General features: G+C 34.3%; 1 protein-coding gene and 1 long non-coding RNA gene across 2 annotated transcripts in view; one reads left to right on the top strand and one right to left on the bottom strand.

Annotated features, from left to right (window-relative positions):
* Positions 1-16,386, bottom strand: part of ACTR3 (actin related protein 3) — a 56,020-nt gene that overhangs the window by 23,843 nt on the left and 15,791 nt on the right. Inside the window, exons 2-4 of the mRNA XM_032353833.1 lie at positions 7,958-8,013; positions 4,655-4,779; positions 1,994-2,104 (exon numbers count right to left, since the gene is read on the bottom strand). Coding sequence (XP_032209724.1) covers positions 1,994-2,104; positions 4,655-4,779; positions 7,958-8,013 — 292 coding nt within the window. The remainder of the gene's footprint in view (positions 1-1,993; positions 2,105-4,654; positions 4,780-7,957; positions 8,014-16,386) is intronic.
* LOC116596737 lies at positions 6,921-16,138 on the top strand. Its single transcript, XR_004288292.1, has 3 exons — positions 6,921-6,998; positions 12,330-12,332; positions 16,128-16,138. It is a non-coding gene; the product is annotated as an uncharacterized LOC116596737 (long non-coding RNA).

Below are 16,386 nucleotides of genomic sequence, written 5' to 3'. Positions count from 1 at the left end.
AGTGAGGCACATTCATACAACAGAATATGATCCAGCAACAAATTACCAATATATGCAACAATGTGAATGAGTCTCAAAGATTATGCTGAAGTCTTACCAAAGAGCATAACTTGTGTAATTCTATTTATATAAACCTCAAACACAGACCAAACCAATCCGTGCCAGAAAAATGAGAACAGTGGTTGCCTCTAGGACACAGGGGCAGGAATTAATCAGGAAAGGGCAGAGGAAAACTTTCCAGGCTGATAGTTATGGTCTGTATCTTGATAACGGTTTAGGTTACACAGATGTATGCATCTGTTAAAAACAGAAGCTGGGCAAACTGTATCATGCATTCTATAAGACAAACCCATCTCACCATTTGTTTTTGTAAACACGATTTTACTGGAACACATTTAGGTATCATCTAAGGCTGCTTTCCTGCTACAACAGCAGAGCTGCAGAGACCAGATGGCACTCAAAGCCAAAAATATTTACTATCTGGACCTTCAGAGAAAATCTGCCAATGCATGATCAATACCCACAGAATTGCAGAGTTAAGATATATACATTTTATAGCATGTGAATTTTATATATATAAAAGAACCATAACCAAATAATGTACTCTAAGTGATGATACACATGCTAATGTATTTAGGGGTGAAACTACTCCACCTGCAACTCATTTTGAAGTAATTAAAAATATAAGATGGAGTGATAGATAACCTGATAGATATCATAAAGCAATTATAATAAAATACTTGGGTCTAGGCTGTGTACATGCAGGTATTTAAAGTTCTTTCAACTTTATGTTTATGGTCTACCCATAAACAATATTCACAAATTATAATAAAATATAGAACATTGATTTCATATAACTATATTGTAAAGAGGGGGAGAAGACAGGGATTCTGTGTTAAGAGAAGGAAGGTAAAATAAAACCCTCATCTTTCCCACTTAGGAAGTCAGTAGGTAGTGTGAAGTATTTAAATAAACAATAAATAGGAAACATGTTTAATTTATGAGATAACTATTAAAAAGCTCTTTAAAAATTTAAAGAGTGTGTCTCTAGATAATATGAATCAAAGGCTGGGAAAGGCGAGGAAGGAGAGTGCTACTTTTTTTTTTTTTTTTTTTTAAGATTGATTTATTTATTTATTTATTTGACAGAGAGAGAGAGAGAGAGAGAGATCACAAGCAGGCAGAGAGGCAGGCAGAGAGAGAGAGGAAGGGAAGCAGGCTCCCTGCTGAGCAGAGAGCCCGATGCGGGAGGGACTTGATCCCAGGACCCTGAGAGCATGACCTGAGCCGAAGGCAGCGGCTTAACCCACTGAGCCACCCAGGCGCCCCAAGAGTGCTACTATTTTTTGTTTTAAATCTCAGAGCATTTGATTTTTGTAAGCTATAAACATGCACTGCTTTGGTAAAAGTAAGTTTAAAAATTACACTGTATTGGGCGCCAGGGTGGCTCAGTGGGTTAAGCCGCTGCCTTCGGCTCAGGTCATGATATCAGGGTCCTGGGATCGAGTCCCGCATCGGGCTCTCTGCTCAGCAGGGAGCCTGCTTCCCTCTCTCTCTCTGCCTGCCTCTCTGTCTACTTGTGATCTCTCTCTGTCAAATAAATAAATAAAATCTTAAAAAAAAAAAAAAATTACACTGTATTTTTGCTGCCAAGAATTACTAAAGAAATAATAATCAGGCCAGTTATTAAAAAAAGGCAAAGTGCCATATTTCCAACTTTTTTGAACCTTACTGTTCCTATAATAAAGATTACGTATTAATTATGAAAAGAACTTTTTCTAAGTGCCTAAGCCTCAGTACTTCAACATATTACAACCCTACTGAAACCTAGAACTGGACGATCTTAAAGACAGTACAGCATTATAACAAAGTCTTTTAGACATAGGACAATTTAATAAACAATAAAATATGCCCTAGTGAGTATAGATGTGATAAAAACATTCTCATTAAGTTTCTTCCAAATGTCCTTGGTGAAATTATAATTTGTACTTACCAAAAGAAAATAATGGTCTTCTGGTTCTGCCCTTAAATATTTAAAAATCACTTGCTCCATAAACCTTTCCATCAAGTCCCAATCTTCAACTATACCATGGCGAATTGGCCACTATTAAAACACAAAACACAAATGAAATCCTTTAATGTCAAAAGTAAATAAAACTACCAAAAAAGGAGATTGTTAAATCAGGACAGCATTTTTCAGTGTGATTTAATGATACTGTAGATCACCCTTAGGAGACGCATACTTTACTATTTAGAGAGCAAAGGCATTGTTCCCCCAACATATTTTAAGATGGTTCAATTAAAATACACAATGTAAATATTAGAAAGTGCTCGCTTCGGCAGCACATATACTAAATATTAGAAGAGAATCATCAGAGCAATTCTGTGATAAACAAACCAAGAAGGATTAAAGATTATTATACACAGTGGGCTTTAACAAAGAGCTTAATAATAATCTGAGCACAAAGAATCTAAAACTAAGTTTGGTACGTTTGGGTTTTTTTTTTTTTAAGATTTTTATTTATTTGAGAGAGAGGGAGAGAGAGCACACAGGTGAGCAGGGGGAGCAGGAGAGGGAGAAGAGATTTCCAAGCAGACTCCCCACTGAACCCAACCTCAGGACCCTGAGAACATGAAGTGAACATGAACCAAGAGCAGACGTTTAACTAACTAAGCCTCCAAGGCTTGGTTTTAAAAGAGGAAAGCAACAGCTAAAAGGCTCCTGAGGAAAAAGAAAAGGAAAAAAGACTGAGAGAAGTTTTTTTGTTTTGGTTTGTTTGTAGCACATGGAAGACTTAAAAATGTATTTAAGAGAACAGAATCAGTGCAGAAAACTCTGGCCTCTTAACTCACTGACTTCATCACCTTCAAAGATTTCTTTTTGCTGTTTCAATCTTTCTATCACTATCACATCTCTAAATTCCTAAAATCCAAATACATCCCTCTCTGACCACACCCTCTTCTCCCCCTACCACACTCTAGCAGCCCGCTATACTTCTGATCACAATTACACTTGCAGTCCACTGGCTCTTGTGATTATTCCCTAGCCATCAAACTTGCCCAAAGACACACAAACACATACACAGAGTTTAGATTTTATGCTCCATCACTTTGCGTATTCTTATTTCCTTTTGTCATTCCACCTATCAAAACCCAACCTAGCATCATCCTTCACTAACCTTGCCTATTTCCACAATGCTGATAACTAATTATGTGGATAAAATTAAGAATTCGTAGTTGCTATTCTCAAATGAACCTAACTTTGCATGGCAACGCAAGTCTTTGTTTCCCTACTCTGTTCATCTTCACTCTTCACAATGATAATTTTAAATGTTCTCCCTATCACTCATTGTTTTACCTTCTCCCCCTACAACTTGGGCAGCAGAGATGATGTCACCATGTATCTCAGAGGGAAAGGAGGCCAAAAGTTAGAAGTCAACGTCCCTTCACCAAATCTATAAAACTGATTCTGTACTTATCCATTTCACTTTTTTATAATATGAGACCCTCCACATTCCAATTAGATCATCTGTGCTGTGGATCCCATTCCTCTAGCTTTCTCAGAGACCTGGGGATTGAACTCCATCTTTCCTTTTACTGAAATCTAATGGCTCTTTCACGTTATCATTTAAACATCTCTTCCATCTTAACTCCACAACTTGTCTATGCAACTCTCTCTGCCTCCCAATCATACCCAAACCTCACTGAATATTACTGTCATTTTTTCCTGGCCTAACACTCACAATCCGACCTACCTGAACCCAGCCTCACTGGGTTCTCACTCTTCTAAAACTATTCTTATTAAGGTTACAAATGACATCCTTGTAGCTAAAGACATAAATAGTGTATGGGTTCTAGCTTACTTAATAGCGCAGCAGCATTCCACACTGTTTACATTCCCTCCCGTCTAGTGCAGTCTCTCTAACCACAGCTTCTCAGTGTCCTTCTTAGGCTTTTTGTCTTCTACCAAACCTAAATGGTACATTGAACAGGCTCCATCTTGGGCCTCTTCCCAAGGACACCCCCGTAAATAATCTCACCCTTTCTAGAGGTTAACTGATACCTTCCAAATATTTGTCTCCAGCTGTCTTATTTCAGAGCTCCAAGAGCCACATTATTTGACAGCCTAACAATGTGTAAGACGTCTCTCACGTACCTCAAATACAACATTCAAAACTAACATATATCTAGATGTGGCAATGTAGAGGCAAAAGAAAGCCATTCACAACAACGGCTTTAAGATCTAACGAGTATGGAAAAGTAAATACTGCTCATTTGAGTGAAAATTCTCCTCCCAGGATTAAAAAAAAAAAAAAAAATGTTAAAGTGAGACTGGGAAAAGCCACAGGGAAAAAGAAATTTCTATGGTGAAGAAGTTGAGGATATTAAGCCTGTAACTGAGTAAAATTCCAGACTGCACAATCACTGAACTAATTATTGATGATTTTATTTATTCATTTGTGAGAGAGAGTGAGCACTAGCAGGAGAGAAGCAGGCAGAGGGAGAAGCAGGTTCCCAGCCAAGTAAGGAGTCCAATGTGGTACTCGATCCCATAACCTGAGCCAAAGGCAGACGCTTAACTGACTTAGCCACCCAGGCATCCCAAATTAATTTTTTTAAAAATATATTATTGTTATAAATCATAAAAATATACCTTTGTTGCATACGTAGGTTTTTCTATTGCTTCATCACCAATGAAGAAGTCTAGGTCATCAACACCTTTCATCACCCTCCTTTGAGCTTGATCACCCACTTTTGCAGACTCCTTAATAGCAATACCTTAATAACAAAAGTTATTTATACATGTCAAAGTCTGCTTTCAAATGAGACAGAATTTTAACTTCTGGTTCTTTCAACATAAAGTATTATTAAACAAAACATGATCTAACATAGTTAATCTGTTAAAGCACAGAGGTCGTTTAAGAAATTGACAACAAAATTCATTTAACACAATGAAATCTCAACTTCCAGCCAAGGCTTCAAGTGTAAAAAGCCCCAAAAAAAGTACTGTTGTGGGAATGTTTCAGCTGCATTTTTTAAAAACTATGTAAGCTCTATTTTGATTTAAATAAAATTATAATCCTACAAAGTCAATCAATATATATACTTGATGGACAATCACAAAGAAAAAACTAAAAAACACTAAATGAAAATAGGAAAACTGAAGGGGAATTAAAAAAAAAAGCTGTCTTCCTATTTGCACTATTACAGACTTACAATTTAAAAATAACACTGGCATTGGGTTCTGTTAAACTCTAATCACATATACAAAGGGAAATTTCAAGTCATTTAGGTAAAAATCAAAATAATCCCCTCAAATTATTTCAGAAATCCAGCGTACTGTTTTTGACCTAAAGTTGTGACATATTTTAAATTAAGTTATAAATTTCTGAATCTGTCAAGCAGTCATTCATTCAAAATAGTTACCTGCATGCACTTAAATACTACACTTTTATTTAATAACAATTATTATCCCTAATAAGATGGACAGAAAATACTGAATGAATGACATTCTAAATCCAGTTTACTCCTTCAAAATTTTAGAAAGCTTCTCTAGTATTTATAATGTACACAGACATCAAGACAGCTCACTCTAAGTTCCCTGAAAAACTAAGATATATGCAAATAACCTTGAACCATATAAACAAGCTTTCCAGATCAAATATCCATGCTCATCAGTGGCAATCAACTGTATCTAAACTGGTTATAAACACTGGACTTGCACCATTAAAATCGGTGGGAAAAAAAAACCCAAATCAAAAACCTTCTTTCAATAGGAAAATGGATTTTTAACATGCTGCAACTTCTCATAAGAAAGACAATGAAAACTAAAATTGCATATTTTGGCAAAGAGATGAAAACAAAGACTGGATACAATGGTGATAAGATCCTAAGGTTCAAAAGATCAATATACGGATCTCCAATAAAGACAACACAACCACTTAAGAACATAAAATATCAGTATCTCATGAAATAAATGTATAACCACAACATAAACCTTATGAAAGATTATAAGTTATTAAATAACAAATTTGGCATTTTATGGGTTGAATTATCTTCCCAAAAGTTATGCTCAAGTCCAAACCCCCAGTACCTCAAACTGTGACCTTATTTGGAAATAGAGACGTGTGAGTTAAAATGAGATTATTAGGGTGGGCCCTAATCCCTTATGACTGCTGTCTTTATAGAAAAGGGAATTTGGACTCAGTCACACAGAGAAGACAGACAATGTGAAGACAAGGAGAAGACAGGACTGGAGTAGTACAAACACGAGCAAGGTAATACCAAGCACTGTCAGCAAACATGGGAAGCTAGAAGAGGCAAGGAGGGTTTCTCCCCTAGAGCTGTCAGCAAGATTAAGGGTGTTGCTGACAACACCCTGATTTTGGACTTCTAGCCTCCAGACTGTAAGTTCCTAATGTTTTAAGCCACCCAGTTTTTGGTACTTTGTTATGGTGGCCTTAATATATGTATGTATGTGTGTGTGTGTGTGTGTGTGTGTGTAAAACATATATTATATATAACGTACATAATATGTGTGTATATTACATATGCTTATGTATATTATTTATATGTATGTTATATGTGTGTCTATATATATAGGTATGTATATATGTGTGTATATAGAAGCTTCCCTTTTAAATACAAATTTGATAATGCATTTCTCATATTTCATGTTTAATTATGTCCTTGCTATATTAATTACAAAACTACTGACCTATTCATGGCCAATGAGTGCCCATTTGAAACTAAAGATTGGCAGTTTTTGATAAGCCCAATAATTCCTACCTTGCTCTCAACTTCACTGATTGAAACCTAAGTTTCTTTCACTACTATCCTACATGTTTATTTTTCTATTTCCTTATTTTCAGAAATTAAGAAGAATACACAAAAATATTTATTCACATAAACTCCTGTGTAAAACTGTTCTTTGGTGTGTGGACGTGATTACCGTTTGCCAGACCTGGGCTTATTGACATCCCTGATGACATCACTGAGTCCGTGTTTTAAAAGAAGGATGACATCTCATTTTTAGAGATGAAAAACCTCTGGAGCCATTGCTTGGTGACACTCTAGAAGCCAGCGTGTCACCAAGCAATGGCTCCAGAGGTTTTTTCATCTGATACATTCAAGTCTTCATATAGCAGTAGGACAAGTAGATCAGAGGTATTCCTATATAATGTACAAAAGGTGAACTATCTGAAAGTCAAAAGTACAAAAGTATGTCTATCAAGAACCAGATACATAACCTATACTAACAAATAAGAACACTAACAAACCAAATGTGAGAGTATTTCTTAAAACCACTAACTACTAAAAGTTGATGGCCAGCCCAGTGTGAAGTTAATAGGACAGAACAAAAACAATGGAAAATGGCTTAAGTCAATCAACATCTCTAAAAATGAGATGTCATCCTTCTTGTAAAACACGCAGGGATGTCATCAGGGATGTCAATAAGCCCAAGCCTGGTAAACGGTAATCACATTCCCACACCAAAGAACAGTCTTCACATACATGTGATGGAGGATGCACTACTTAATATTTAAATCCACACATTGTTAACAGTAATATCCTCAAAGCAAAAAATATTTAATTAGCAGCTCATTTTTGTCTTTTTAAAAGGAGAGATTTGGTAGATTTGGTAAACAAAGAACTAAACAGCTAAAATGAATGGTGAGAGGTTTGGAAACGAGGTCACATTCAGCAAACCATGTTTTTTTTTTTGTTTTGATTTTGTTTTTGTTTTTTCTTTTTCATAATTTTATTTTTTTATAAACATATAGTATATTATTAGCTCCAGGGGTACAGGTCTGTGATGGTTTACACACTTCACACAAACCATTGTGTTTTTAAAGAGCTAAATCTTATACAGTATCAGAAACAATTATCTTTTACTTTAACTACTACAGAAAAAGATCTTTAAATCAGCTTATTTGTGACTTAAAAAAATACTTACAGGAAGGGATGATAAACTGTGGTTCTGTATTTCCAGCATATCCTAGCTTTGTATACCTGCAAAACAAAAAGGGAAATTATAAGGATTTCACTAATATCTTAGCGATTACAAATTTATTTCTTAGATTTCCATTTGTTATTAAGTGTAATTCCACTGTGGGTAAATATACAAAATTCTATAGCTTCAATGTATTTAAGCATCCCTACTTTCCAAAGCTGTACCAAATTTATACCCACAGCTTTTAACAAATTCTACTTCTAGAAACAGATCCTACAGAGATATTCATACATATGTGAAATAATATGCAACAAGACCATTTGCTATAATCTTGCTAATAACAGCAAAAGACAGCAAATAACTTAAACAAGAAGTGAGAAACTAGTTAAATATGCTAAATTTATACTGTTACTTTATGCAGCTATTAAAAAAGATTGAAGAAGCTTTTTATGGTCTAATATGGAACAATCTCCAAAATGTATTGTCAATTGAACAAAGCAAGGGACTGAACAATGTTTTAAGTATGCTATAGTTGTACAAAAGTAAGGGAGAGGAGTAAGAGCATATAAAATAATTTGATTGTACGGGCACAGAATATCTCTGGAAAAATATAAAGCAATCACTAATTTCGCTTGTCTCTAGGGAAGGACCTGAGTAGGTGACAGGCAGGAGTGATGAGATTTTTTTATTAAATATTTTTCATACCATTTGAATGCATTACTATTCAAAATAACTGTAAATTTTAAATGTTTTGCCACAGTGGATTCAGCCTATAATCTTTTAACAGGAAAATAATAATAATGATGATTAAGAACTATAAAAGCTGAGCTTTGATAAGCTGCATGTTGTGGGCTACATAGGAGATAGCTGGACTTCTGTGGCCATGCATGAAAACCTATTAATGATGACTAGACTTTAAAGAGAAGGGACAGCATTTTACATTATTCCATATTCTAATTCACTGCTAAAGAGCAGACAGGTAAATTGCTGTGAAATTCTTGAATCCTAATAATATCTGCATAATTTTTCCCACTAATATAAGAAGAAGGAAAAAAAACTCTCTTTGGGGGATATTTTAGTCCCAAAACTTAAGTTCAAGAACTAAGAGTGCTGAATATGCTAAATCACTAAAAAAAAAAGTAGACGACATAAACTGGTCCAAATGGGATAATGCTCTGACTAAACCTCTTCCAAGATTCCCCACTGTTCACGTTTGAAAAATCAATATGCAAAACTTCTTTGCAAGGCATACAGAAGAGCCCCCTTAATATCTGGTTCTTTATCACCTTTTCCAGCAGCCCTGACACACTACAACAGTCTCTGGACAAACCAACTCATTTGCATGGCACAAAGCCATTACCAACACTGTTCCAACTACAAGAGATGCTCCCCTTTCGATGCTGAATGCAGCTAAACTCTTACCCATCCTACAAAATTCAAGTATCACTGCCTCTATATGAAAACTTCCCAAATCTTCCAACAGTATACTTTGCCCCTACAGTAGACAAATGGAAATGACTTATGTCTTATTACAATAAAGACTAACAAAACAGGATAGTCTAAAACAGTCTGAGCCACAACACCCTAAAAGTCTACTCTCTTAACACCTAATTATTCCTTCATCTAGTCTCTCCACCTTTTTTTTTTTGCCATTAGTCACAAAGCAGCTCAAGTCATTATATACAATACCCTTATAGAATACCTTACTTCCAATTTTATGACCCCTACAAAGAATAATCTCCCTAAAAATCACTGCCTAACTCAAAAATCCTCAAATGAAGCTGTACTGCCCACAAAACTTGTTCCCATTTCTATAAAATGATTCATTGAAAGTAATTCCTAATGTGCCTTTCAGATAAAAAAAAAATTTACATGATTCTGATTCCTTCAGCTGAATATTACAATACTTCACAATAAGCCACAATTAAACTTTTTTTTTAAGATTTTATTTATTTATTTGGCAGACAGAGATCACAAGCAGGCAGAGAGACAGGCAGAGAGAGGAAGGGAAGCAAGCTCCCCTGCTGAGCAGAGAGCCCAATGCAGGGCTTGATCCTAGGACCCTGGGATCATGACCTGAGCCACTGAACCACCCAGGTGCCCCCACAATTAAGCTTTTTAAGTGTCTCCCATCATTTGCTTCCGTGAATTCAGCTCAAAATACACTTCACTTATTACTCATTTTCCCCTACATGACTTGCAATTTCCCTATCACATGTGATCCGTGCTTACATTGCACCCTCTCAAAATGCTCCCACCACTTAGGACTCCTCCATGAAGTTCCTTCCTGATCATTTTAACTATCAGTAATTCAATAAACTCTATTTCAACAACCACTCTCTATACAGGCCTATATTGTTATTTTCATGTGTGTAAATACCATCTCCTAAATATGGCAGTAAGATATTTGAAGTAAAAACCATATTATAGTAGAAATTCCCTTAAGAAAACCTCCATTTATCAAGTTCACCAGATTAATCAATATTCCATCCCTGGTCAAAATCAAATCCCCTAGGCTGAGCATATTCAGCAAACCGTAAGTCCTAAGATATAGGATAAAATGTAGACTTTCTAACTAAAATTTAAAATCCAGACACTAAAAAAGATATTTCAACTACATAAGAATTAAATACGTCTTCACAAAACATACCAAAAGTAGCCAAAAGAAAAATAACCAACAGAGAAAAACTGTACTTAAAGACAAAGAATTAATCTCCTTAACAAATATATAGGAAACCCAGAAGGTGATGATAAGGGAGAAAGGGAAATAAAGAGGAAAGGAGGGAAGAAAGAAAGAAGGAAAGGCAAAAGACAGTAGCCATTTGAGGAAAAAGAAATAGAAATAGCTGTAAGTGAAAAGGAGCTCAACTCTTTGGGCTTAAAACAATGCAGACTGAAAGTACACTGAGATAATGTTCATTCATTCATAGATGGAATGCAAGATAATACAGTTATTTTGGAAAACACTTGAACATTCACTTACCATATGACCCAGCAATTCTACTTCTAGTACATACCCCCCCCAAAATAAAAATACATGTCCACACAAAGATGTGAACACGCTTGTTCAAAACAGTATTATTCATATGGCCCAAAACTGTAAGCAAAACATATGTTCATCAACGAGAAAATAGATAAACGAGAGTAATATCTTCATATAAACCAAAATTACTCTACACATGAAGAATTTAAAAATGTAACCCATTCTCCAAGGAAAGGTATTCAACATAAGACAAAATGACCCAAATGTTGGAATTATCAGATAAAGACTGGAAAGAAGTTATGACAATGAAATAAAGAAAAGTGCACTTTTTTTAGGGAAGTGCACTTATAATGATTAATAACATTGTAAACATCACCAGAAACTCTAAAACTACATAAAGAACAAATGGAATTCTAGAACTGAACAATGTAATACCAGATATACAAAAATCACCGAATGAGCTAAACAGAACACAGGTTAAAGAGGGTAAAACAGGAAATAATCAGTGAACTTTAAAGCAGATCAGTAGAAATTATCTCATCTGAAAAAGAGAGATGAGAAAAAAATTGAAAGAAGAAACATGAAGAAAAAAAGAACAGAGCCCCTGAAACTTGGGAGACAGTATGAGAAAGATGATATAGTGAAGTCCCAGACCGAGAAGACACAGGGTAGTAAACACTTTCTGAAGGAATAAATGACAGAAAACTTTACCAATTTAGTGAAAGACATCAATTTATAATCTAGAAGGCTCAAACAACAACAACAGAGCAGAATAAATACAAAGAAACCATACCTAGGCACATCACAGACAAACTAAAAATCAAAGATAAAGAAAAAATACTGAAAGCAGCCAGAGGAAAAGGCCCATGAACAGGAAACAAAAATTCAAATTACTACCTCCTTCAGAGAAACTATGAAGCCCAGAAGACAGTGGAAAAACATTTTTGAAGTCTGAAGAACACAGGGAAACAGACAACCCAAATATCTATAGGAACCAAAATATCCTTCCAAAATGAAAGTGAAATAAAGACATTTTCAAACAAAAGAAACTCACTGCCCTGAAACCTGGACGAAAAAAGTTTTTCCACACTGAGGGAAAATGATACCATGGGACAGTGAGGCATTAATAAAGAACATCAGAAATAGTGAATACGTAAAGGTAAAAGATTTTTTTTACATTTAGTTTTTTGAACATACATATAACTAAAGCAAACACCATATTATCTTATAGAGAATTATACTGTATGTAGAAGTAATATCTATGACAAACAGCATAAAAGGACAGTGGGAAGCTCTGGCATGGGAAGCAGCAGACAGGGGAGTTAACAGACTTCCTGAGATGTGGGGTCTCTACTCTTTGCATGAAGTTTTAAATTAACTCTAAGGAAACAGTGAGTACTAACTTTTCTTAAAGATGTATATTGTAGTCCCTACAGCAATCACTAAAAAATGCCAAGAGGTATAGTTAAAAGGCCACAGGTAAATTAAAATGGCATTCCAAAAAATATTCAATAATTCAAAAAAAGGAAGGAAAGAGGAAAAGAACATCATACAGAGACAATAAATTCTTAAAATAAATACACAAAACAGTACACCTAAGTCCAACCACAACCATTATTACATTAAAAGAGACAAAACTCTCCAAAAAGAGTTGTTTTAAAAATAATAAAGCCCCAACTATGCTGTCTGCATGATATGTACTTTAAATACAAAGATGGAGAATGAAAATGGATAGAAAGCAAAAAGCAAGCCTTAGAAAGCTGGAGTGGCTATATGGATATCAAATAAAACTGCTCTTTAAGAAAAAGAGTAAATACCAGAGATAGAGTAACTTTATAATAATAAAAGGATAAATTCATCAAGACATAACAGTCTTAAAGGTCTATGTGCCTATTAACATAAGTTTCAACATACTTCAAATGTTATCATAATTGAATGCTGAGATAATTCAACTCTTACAGTAGGAACTTTTGTCACCTATCTCTTAGTTAATGGATAAAATGATACACACACACACCCCAAATCAGTACAAGCATAGAGGATCAACATTAATAATGATTTTGATCTAACTAATCTTTACAGAATATACTCAAGAAATACAAATTATGAATTCTTACTAAGTACACATGGTACATTCATTTGGACCATGGATGAGTAAACTATGGCCCAAAAATAAAATTCTACCTGTGTTCCGTTGTATCACTAGTGAATTTAAAATAGTTTTTACTTTTTTTTCTTTTTTTTTTTTTTGCATTTTGGGAGAAGGAAGAGAAGCAAAGAGAAAAGGTAGGAGAGGAAAGCAGCAGCATAAACCATGCCTGGTCCACTAGCTTAAGACAAAGATGGTATGTGGCCCACAAAGCCTAAAATATTTACTATTTGGTCTTTTACAGAGAAGTCTGCCAATCTCTGACCTCGACCATATGCTAAGCCATAAAACAAATCTCAATAAATGTAAAAGATTAAAATCATAAATACATTGTTCTCTGACCAAAAAGGAATTAAGTCAGAAACCAATAGCAATAAGGTACCTAAATAAACCGCAAACATTTGGAAATTAAACACTTCTGACTATAATCCATGATTCAAGGAAAAAAATCACAAGGGAAATTATTTTAAGTTGATTAGCAATGAAAATAAAAATTTTAACATCATAATGTGTGGGATGCAGCTAAAACAGTGCTTAAAAGGAAAATTCCAATTTTCAATGCTTAAACTGGAAAAAAATGAAAGGTCTAAAATCAGAGACCTAAAATTCCACCTTAAAGTTAGAGAAAAGAAAGAAAGTAAACCCGAAAAAAAAATAGAAATAAACAATAAATAAGATGGGAAAATCAAGTTCATAGGAAAGAAATAGAGAAAATTAACAAAAAGATGGTACCAGGAAAAAGGATGATCAAGAAAAAATAGTATGGAAATTGCCAGTAAAAAGAGTGGAAAGTTGGTTAACACTACAAATAATAGATATGAAAATGGTTAAAAAAAAATTATAAATAACCATGCCATCATATTAAACTCAAGATGTAATGGACAAAATTACTTCAAAGATATAATTTACTGAAATCAACACAAGATGAAACAAAAAAATCTATTTGAATAAGCCCATAGTTATTAAAGAAATTATCAGTAACCTTTCCAAAAAGCAAACTGCAGGCCCAGGTTTCACTGGTAAATTCTATCACTCATTTAAGGAAGAAATAACAATCATTTTATATAAATTCTTTCAGGAAAAGGAAAAAACTCATCCCAAACCCTTTCATGAGGACAGCGTAATTCTAATATCAAAATCAGAGACAGACATTTCAAATAGAGAAAATGGCAGGACAATATCCATCATGAATACAGCCCCAAAAATCCTCAACAAAACAAATACAACAATATGCCAAAAAGATATACATATACTGTAACTATGGAAGACTTAGCCCAAGAATCCAAACTTGGTTTAATAGACAAAAAATCAAGCCTCTGCTTTTTTAGAACATCTCAATTAATTTCACTAGTTTGAAAACCACTCCTCAACATGCTATGGTCTGATGCCTACTTACCTCCCCAGATTCCTGTAAATACCCACTTCACTTTCATAACCCTCAACCCCTGCAAAACACAGAGTTATATCTGAAACGCATAGTTATACTCTTATAAAAAGTCTTGATAACTGATTAGGAATAGCACACATAAATCCTAGCACTTACATGACATAAATGCTCATTCTTCTTTCCATCATTGTTTTTGTTTTATTTCACCCCAATGCTTCATTTCCTCACAGGCCCTTTTCAAATCTCTCATTTTCATCATTCCTTTTGGACACATTGAATTTTCATAGCATGATTCCTAAGCAAAATTAGTAGAGTCCTAATGCCTTCCAACTTGTCATTTTTAAATAAATGGTGTGTACTTATGTGTGTTCGTGTTTGTACTTGTATTATTGCTTATTATCTTGCACTTGTTACCCTGCACTACCTTAAGAATACTTTCAAACCTAGTCCTTTTTTAATGTCAATTCTAAACAGGAAAATTACACTTTGTGAATACCCTGAAATCTCAAAGATACTTTCAAAAGTGGTATCTTTTTTTGATGTCAACTGTAAACAGAGATTTACATTTACATACGAAGTAGAAATAAAATTACACATCAAAAATTCTATTACAGAATGCTAGAATATGCATACATTAATTCTTCAGGAACTCTACAAAAGAAACAGTAAATTATAATTGTCTCCGGGCAGCACGATGGAGAGAAGGGAGAATATTGTTTTCTAAATTTACACTGTTCTGTCTTAAATGATCTAACAATACACATTACTTTTTTTTTTTTTTTAAGTAAAAGCACTCTGAACTGATTAATAATACCGAAAAAATGTTAAGTTTCCCAACCATGCCTATATCCCCTAGCCACCCAGGTGCCATCCCAAGAGTAAATCTCTTACATATCCCAAAGATCATTCATACATGAACTTGCCTATGTATTACTTTGATTTAAAACATGTTACTGGGCAAACTATGAGTACACTTTCTTTACACTCTCCCATATTTAAAAAGAAAGTGTAATTTCCCAAATGGTTTTTAAAGAGACCATAAAATGAAAAAGGCAAAGCTATCCTACCTAAGGTTTATGAAGTGCATAAGCACAATACAATATTTTGGAAAACAAAACCAAAATTTTCCTTTGTGACCCAAGGCAGCAAGCTAAATTTACAAAAACTCCCTGAAGTATACAGCAATGAAAAAAATCTCCGATGTTGATCTGGGCCAGCAAGAAGGGAAAAGGAATTGGAAATGGCTTAGAGAAAAAAACAGAGAATTCAAAAAACACTTTTGAAGTTATCAAAGACTTGGTGACTAGAAGAATGGTAGTGGAAATATAATGAAATTATAAAAGAGAGATGACCTGCACTGGGAATAATGAATGGCAAAACACAAACAAGTTTTATGTAAGAAATGCTTGGTCTATCATGGTCCTAACTGCCTCTGGAGTAGGGAAAAGTAGATCTGAGAATGAGAATAGTTATCAATAACTCACTCTCGCTCTTAAAAATAATGAAACAAATATGATAAAATGCTAGCAGGCAATAATTCCAATAGAGGAGTATCTGTCCTATTACTCATTGTACTTCTCTAAAAGAAAATAATTCATTTAAGGAAAGAATATTTTCAAGTAGTAAAACGCATTATGCTTGTTAAAAACATTAGCATCCCTTATGTTGGATATTAGTTTTGATTCTACAAATTCAAATCTTCCCTATTAAAAGCATGTAGTTGACAAAGAGTACTTTTATTTAATACAATGGTTCATATTTCTTTCTGCTTTGAAAACTATCTCAAAGCAAAAAGCTACCTGAAGATTCTAATATGTTATTAATACTGAACCACTAAATGGGAACAAAATCTTAAAAATAAAAAACAGTTTGAAATTAACTAGAATAAAAAATCATTACAGAAAAGAACAAAC

Source organism: Mustela erminea, chromosome 8 (genome assembly GCF_009829155.1).
Source record: "Mustela erminea isolate mMusErm1 chromosome 8, mMusErm1.Pri, whole genome shotgun sequence".
Lineage (NCBI taxonomy): Eukaryota > Metazoa > Chordata > Mammalia > Carnivora > Mustelidae > Mustela > Mustela erminea.
This window is presented reverse-complemented; position numbering and strand designations above follow the sequence as displayed.